Source organism: Teleopsis dalmanni, unplaced genomic scaffold (genome assembly GCF_002237135.1).
Source record: "Teleopsis dalmanni isolate 2A unplaced genomic scaffold, ASM223713v2 unscaffolded_contig_0999, whole genome shotgun sequence".
In the NCBI taxonomy this organism is placed as follows: domain Eukaryota; kingdom Metazoa; phylum Arthropoda; class Insecta; order Diptera; family Diopsidae; genus Teleopsis; species Teleopsis dalmanni.
The window spans coordinates 1,864-9,588 of NW_024032381.1; the positions used below are offsets into that span (position 1 = coordinate 1,864).

Here is a 7,725-nt window from a genome sequence, read left to right on the forward strand (position 1 = left end):
TCCATTTCCGGGATTTCTTTACGTTGTTGTTGTAACCTGTCGGGATACTTTTTTACGTTCTTCATTGGTGGTTGATGTAACCAAATCAGCCAAATGTTAAAGTGCTAAAAACTTGCTGTAGGAACTATTACTTCATAACCCAGCAAGCACTAGTTAATTTTTCAGAGGAGCTACATTGAGGCTATACTATGATGTAAATTGAATTAAGTACGGCAAAAATTGCATTGACTAGCATTTTCTAGGTTAAATACGACTTGGCACGTCGTTGTGCATTCGCTCCTTGGGACTTGTCCCTCTTTTCTAGCATATACTGTCCACTAAATTTCATAATTAACATATCCTTCAATTTCGCTTCCTTAGAAAACTCTTCATAATTCAGTGCTACTAAATGAATAATCTTTTGTCAATTCAACTCTTAACAAAATAAAGGTCCTTAACCTCCACACCTTAAGAATGAAAGTTTTTAGTGCGGAAATATAAAATATTACTTCATTTTTTATTTTACTGCAAGTTACCGGCACTTCCTCAACAACTCCTTTGTGTGCGTTGGTAGGTGCTGTCATTTAACGTTGAAGTATTTTGGCTAGAGAATCAGTGGCCTTTAACCCAATCTAGAATTACTTTCTAAAAAATTTGTTTAGAATTTTTCTTTTGCTCTTCTCCATTCTATGGTTCTTTGTACGGTTGTTTGCTGCTTGAAGAATTTCTCTGAGTCACTGAGGAAAAATTGTGAAGTGGTGTACCACGTTCCGTTCATTCTATTTAGTTATATTTTAGTATATTTCTTTTTTATTTATTTCACATACATTTCCTAAATGCTTTTCGTACTTAATTTTAGGTGTTGTCCGCTAGTGGGCGCTATTGTAGTTCTGCGGTTGTTGCTGCTGTGCGGATATTAATCAAAATGCAGGATACGCAGCGTTTTTTAAGTGTTTACATTATTGCTGTTTTCTCTTGTTTTGTTGTTGTTATATTTGTTGCTGTTGTACGGCAACAGTATTTTTGAATTATTATTGTTGTTGCTGTTTTTTCGGAGGTAGTCATGTTGTAAGTGATTTTGTTGTTGATGCAGCTGCTGATGTTGGTTGTGTTGTACATTTCTTGAACTTTATAACACTTTTGAAAAATGTTGATAAATGTTGACAATTTCTACAGCGACCACGCCTGATAAATCTTATTTTTCCTTAGCCAGCATTTTCGGGAACTCTGTTGTAGAACTGTAGTAGTTGTTGTAGCTTTTGTTGGTAATATAGGTTATATTTGTGGTTACGTTTATTATATGTTAAGGTGTTGAAAAATGGTACAACATGTCAAATTTCCTTTTTCGAATTTTTTTCTGACCTACACCCGTAAGGTACCTTAGGCTAACATTTTTAGTTATAATAAATTGTTGCTGTTATCATGTCAGTGCACTGAGCTTTCGTTCTGTTAGTTTATTCATGTTTTTGTTGCTTTTTTCTCATTTTGGCATTTATTTATTGCAAACATACTTACAAAAAACATGATTTCCTTGGAGATATAATTTAAACTTTTTCATAGTTTTTTATGAGTTGAAAGTTGTTTCTTCGATTCACTAGAGAAAGGTCCCAAATTTTCAAAATTACTGTTAAAATATCTTGATAAAATTTTAGTGACATTCAAAATGCTTCAATATTGTTTTGAATATGTAATTAGAATGACTTTTAATATTATATTTTGATTTTTTTCAATTCCTAAAACAAAAAAAATAATTGGAAAAAATAGATAAAAAGAAAACATCGTTTCCACTCTTTACAGTAGATTAATGTGATAACAATGTATTTATTTCTATAAACTACCTTTATATATTAAAGGTATTAAAATAAATAAATGAAGTTAGTTCATTTATTAAGGTAGAACTAAGTAGCGTCCGAGCCAGGTGCTACTTTAAAATTAAAAAAAAATAAATAAATAAAATTAAAAAAAATTAAATAAATAAAATTAAAAAAAAATAAATAAATAAAATAAAAAAAAAATAAATAAATAAAATTAAAAAAAAAATAAATAAATAAAATTAAAAAAAAAATAAATAAATAAAATAAAAAAAAAAAATGAAACAAAAATATTAAAAAAAAATTAATAAAAATAATTTCGTCCTATATAACACACTTAGATAGCATTTTCGTTATTGCAATTCACAAAGACCTATTATTTTAAATATATATATATAACTATTTGATAACAACGCCCATAATCATTATTTGGATTTAATTTTTACCAGTGGTATCTGTTAATCTTAGTCCGAAGTAAGGTAGTTCAGTCTGTTCATTCGGAAGATAGTCTTACTCATATATAAATTATTGCAATACCGATATAAATGATATTTGCTTTGTTGTTTTTAAATTATTCAAATTGAGTCTCATGTCTTAACTTAAAACTTGGTACTTATACTAAACGAAATGTACTAATTTATTTACTCGGAAGCAAACTCTCTACTCGAAAACCTCCAGTCAACGCTTCGGTGGTCACAGGTGTCTTTCTTATTTTCTGTTGATATTTTACATGTACAATTGAAATTAAGTTGGTCGAACATAGTAATACCAAATATACTGTTGGATATGACCTGGTGCCTAAGGGGATCTGATAACAGTTAGGCTACTTCGAAACCTCAAGCAGACTGATCCTTAGCACGCGTCAAGTGATTCACTCATGATAGTTAGGTTGGATTCCAGTTTGTTCCACTAAGTAAAAATTTATGTATAAAGCATTGCATTTAGTAACTATACTTATACTATACATCTTCAGTTAAGGAACTCTTTTAATCCGCTTTTCATCAGTATTCAGATAATGTTTTATGATTATTTTGTAGGAGACCAAATCTAATTGGTGTTTTGATTTATATTTAAATATATAAGTGAACGATTCTACTAATTTCTTAGCTTCCTATTCATTCCTGATAACTACTGTAGCAGAACGGTTATTTCTAAAATGTGATAGTAGCTATTTACATTTTTAGTATTAGTTTTTTTTTCTTTATTAACATCTAACCCTAAAATATATTCTGAACGCATAATCAAATGAATTTCTATATTTTCAAATTAAATGAATATAAAACGTTGTTGAAATTTTATAATCAAATAGTTTCCGTTATTCTCTTCTACTAACTCGTGAACCGAAAATAATTTCAATTTTTATTATTGCTTTCCTTGAAAGCGTACACTTCAATTACTTTCTTGTGGAAGTGTAAAAAAACAGTAGTTTTAAATTAAATTAAAAGAAATAAAGGCAAACAGTATTTTCTAACAAAATTTTCTTTTCTTTTCAGATTTTGCCCTTCAATGCAGCGCATGAGCAAAAAATCACAATATAAATTGAGATTATGTACGCAATAAGAAAAAGGTAAGATGGTTGCCCGGGTTCAAAGCAGCACAATTTCAATTTTCCATCTCTAAGCCTTTCTCTTTTAATGCCAACGGTGCGATGTCGATACCTTAGCAATACCTTGATGATGCTAAATTGTTAATTCGCGTGCAGCACCTTTCGACACGAGAAATTATTATGGCATAAATGTAACAAATTCAACATCAAGAGCACAACAGACTTCTTTACGTTTACATTTATAGTTTACTGCTTCACTTTTTTTATCTATGAAATTTCTAAATAATAATTTTTTTTTTAGCTTTCGCCGATGTACGACAAATCAAAGAAAACCTGGAGTCAGCGGCTCAAAATTACGAAAACTGAAAAACCATATACAACAGCCTTGCCGGTAACAACAACAGCATCTACAGCAGCTGCCATCGCAAATAATGCACACAACAATAGCAACCATAAGGCAGAGTATCAAACAACATTAGCAGCAATGCATTTACCAACACTACAATTGCAGCAGCTAAATGACTATCACAACGGTAATGGCGCGGGGGGTGTAGCTTATGAATATCTGCCTAGTGCGCTATCACGTTCTATGAAGTATGCCGAACCATGGATTTATGGTACAGTACGTGGCATACCAGCGCGTCCATACCAGTATCATCAGGCACCAAACTATCCGCATCCACATGCAGCCGCAATCTTCGCCACTCACCCGCTAGCTACTGCAGAAGCTTTAGCGGTGGTTATATGTTCCTGTCCGGAATACCTAAACGGCACCAAGCGTGATGTGAAGAAAGCAAGTATTTGCAAGAAATGTAAAGGTTCACGTTTGCCGCTTGCCAATATCGGTGGCACAGTGCGCTTGCAAAGTAGTACTGGTGTCGTACCAGCGGTTAAATTTCGCGGTAGTGGTGCAGCTACAATGCGAGTAGTTAGTACTACAAAGAAAGCCCGTCCAACTATACTCGATCCACAAAAAGACCCATATGACTTAATGCGTCGCACACGTTTGCTTTCGCCCGAACCAGGCGCTAGTGGTGGTAGCAGTAGTTCTAAAGATAAATCGCGCAATCGCGGAAAAAGTGCAAGTCCTACACGTGGCCGCAGTCGCACTCGAAATCCTGTTAAACAAACTAAACATGATCCAGTAAGCACACAGGATTTAACGGATTGTTGGCTGGAAGAAGACGTTGATGCCTCCTTACAAGTTACTGAATCTCCTACAAGTAGCCACATGCGGCGCTCAATTCTACGCTGTAATGTCAATCCTTATGACTTGATCTCAATCAAATCCATTCAAAGTGTAACTAGCAATCAAAAAGTAAACTCTCCAAACATAAGTGCCTCATCCACACCTGTAACCACTCCTACAAAGGGGACTCCTACTAAAGAAAAGATTATAGGAATATCCCAAAATGAGTTTATGCCACCCAATGATGATTTTAACGTGGAAGATGCTGCTCTTAATGAGGATGAACCACCATTTGCCACTGGCGCCAATAACAATACGCGCAAGAAAAACGTGCATGAAATAACAAAATTAACAAAAACTGCAAAAACGACGAAAAGTGCAACAACAACGCGACATAATGAACACAAAACTAATGATAATGCAACACATACAACAAATGTTGTAGCTGAACAGCAGTTGCCAACGGCAACAACAAAAACAGCAACAAATTTAAATGCTGCCAGCAACAAACTTAACTACACGAATGTGCAAGCGATTGCGGGTAAACGCATTAGTTTGGGCGATAATAAAACCTCCAAAAAATCGTTAATTAGGCAAAGCGAAAACGGACGTAGCTATGAGGACATCATTATTAGCGAAGAGCTTGAAGCTGCAAAGGCAACGAAAGATGCACGCCCGAACAGTGAAAATAATTCCGTTAATTATAAAACAAATACCAAAACCATAACGAATGCTTTGCCAGTGCAGGCAGCCAATGAATCGCAACCGAAGCGACCACCACGTATCAAGAAACAAGAATCTAATGAAAGCGCCGACAGTGAAGTGGAAAAATCGAAAAATGTGGCAACAAACGCCACAGTAATGAGAACCACTTATACTGCGGATGAAAGCGTTACAGTGCTGACAGTTACTCCAACCCAAAATATCAAATCTATACTAAAGCGTCCGGCATCGAAAACAACAGACAGTAATGATGCTGGTACTGCAGAAGCACATGCAGATTTGGTAGCAACGACAGCGAGCAATGTGGATGCATATGCTGCAGCAGCAACTCCTAACCAACAACGCAGCAACAGTAAAGACGGCAACACCATTGTGGTAACAACGCCAATGGCTACAGCACAATTTTACATACCTTTACCGCAAACGCGTAAAAAGGTGCAGTTTATGGTGGAGGATAACGTAATCCATGCTGTTGACAGCCATGTCAGCAATGCTGAAAAGCTATGCGATAGCGATGAAGACTTTGAAGAAATACAACAAATTCAACAACAACAGTATAATACCACTGTATATGGCAAAGATGAAAATGAAGTAGATGAAGCTGAAACTGAAACTGATGAAGATGTTGCTGCGAGTGATCCTACTGCTGCCAACGGTGGTAGTGAAGAGCTCTACATTATGCAGGACTTTGATGATGCAGAAAGCAACAAAATACAAATAACGAACATAAAGTCGACATCTAACTATGAATATTATAATAGAAAACGTGGCCAACAAAAATTATTACAACAGCAGCAGCAACAACAACAACAACAGCAGCAGCACCCACAAAACTCAGTAATGCAAGTTAGCACTGCTGAAGTGCCAGCAGTCAAAATTTTAAATCGAAATGTGAATTCTAACGATGTATCGTTGACACAAGCGGCATTATTAGCAAAATTACAACATGAATCCGAACTAGTGTCGAGTTCATTAAATGCAGTGGCAGCCAAAACCGCAACGGACAACATAAACATCGTCAACACTACCAGTAATACTCGTAAAACCGATACAAATCCAAATAATGATAACAATATGGAAACTTTTATTAATGATACCGGCAAGAGCAACAACAATAATAACAACAATATTGATACCACACAAACTGCTCTTGCTCCTGCTGCTGCAGCCAGTAACGATGATATTATTGCTGCTGTTACTAGCATTGCTGATAAGCCCTACATTGATGAATGCAATGAAAATCCATCAGCAAATTCCAAGTTGGATGCTTTACAATATGAAGATGTGCTGCCAGTTGCTCCGAATGCAACTGTTTGCATTAGTGAAACTGCAACTAAGCAACAGCAACAGCAAAAACAAAATCAAATAGTTAGCAATAAAAATAACAACAAAAACTGCAATAATTACAAAATCGCATCCACTACCACCACGAAATTATTACCGAATCAGTGTCATGGTGAATCGCTGGCTATGCTGTCAGCGTTTGCATTAGCAACAACAACAGTTAATACGCTTAATACTGCCAACGACAGCAATGAAAATGATGATAATGATGTCGGTGTTGCTGTAGCTGTAGCTGTTGCTATTAGTACAGATGATGAAAATGTTGCTGGTGATAATGAACTTCAAGTGAAACGTGGTAAGTTTATTTTTTTTTATGTACGCCTTTGTTAGCTTTTAATTACTGGGTTTACATGTAGAAAGTGTTCCGTCCAAGAGACGCTGCCTGCCACCACACGTCGTCTTACCCATTCTAACCATACGTGTAAACCCAAACTAACCTTTTATGAAAATTTTGGTATTTACGAGTGAAATTGTATCGATTTCTATGCACATTTACCTTCACAAAATAAAATATTTAACTTATCAATTATCGTTTGGGAAAATATGTTACCGTCTCGGTTGCTAGTCGCATACTACGAGGACCAAACTCAAAGGATTAGTTGTGTTTTAATGGTTGACAGAAAAACACGTCAGAATTTTAATTAATTTCGAAAGGTAGCAGCAAAGAGTGTTAACCAAATGGAATATTTAAACATGATTGGCAGTGCACTTTAACAAAATCGAAAGATTTTTGGTAATGGTTTGAGTGGGGAAACAGTTTAGGTATAAAATTTTGTTATTTGTTTGCTCGGATTTAAGTTGGAGTGTTTACAGTTGAATCGGATTATTGGGTTTAAATAAATTGGAAAATAAATTTTATGTAATTTTATACTGAATTTATATTACCATTATCTTATACCCTAATACACAACATTTGTCTATTACGGGGAAAAAAATATAAGAAGCTTAGTATCTGCGTTTTCTTTTTTCACAGTCAGTACAGTCTATCATTTATTTATAAAGTTTACATTAAACATTTAGGACTATGTTTAGTACATAGAAACACCGGTTCTTTAGCAGAATGAGAATTGTTTATCTCTGCTAGAGTGAAATAAATTCTATTTGTTTCTAGGTGTTTCTTAGCTTCTTTTTTC

General features: G+C 34.7%; 1 protein-coding gene across 1 annotated transcript; it reads left to right on the top strand.

Annotated features, from left to right (window-relative positions):
• Nucleotides 1-3,281: 3,281 nt before the first annotated feature.
• On the top strand, nucleotides 3,282-6,887 carry LOC119663861 (putative uncharacterized protein DDB_G0292292; the record flags this gene model as incomplete). Its single annotated transcript, XM_038073463.1, has 2 exons — nucleotides 3,282-3,357; nucleotides 3,638-6,887. A coding segment is annotated over exon 2 (3,241 nt), but the record flags the coding sequence as incomplete, so codon positions are not given.
• Between the last annotated feature and the right edge of the window lie 838 nt (nucleotides 6,888-7,725).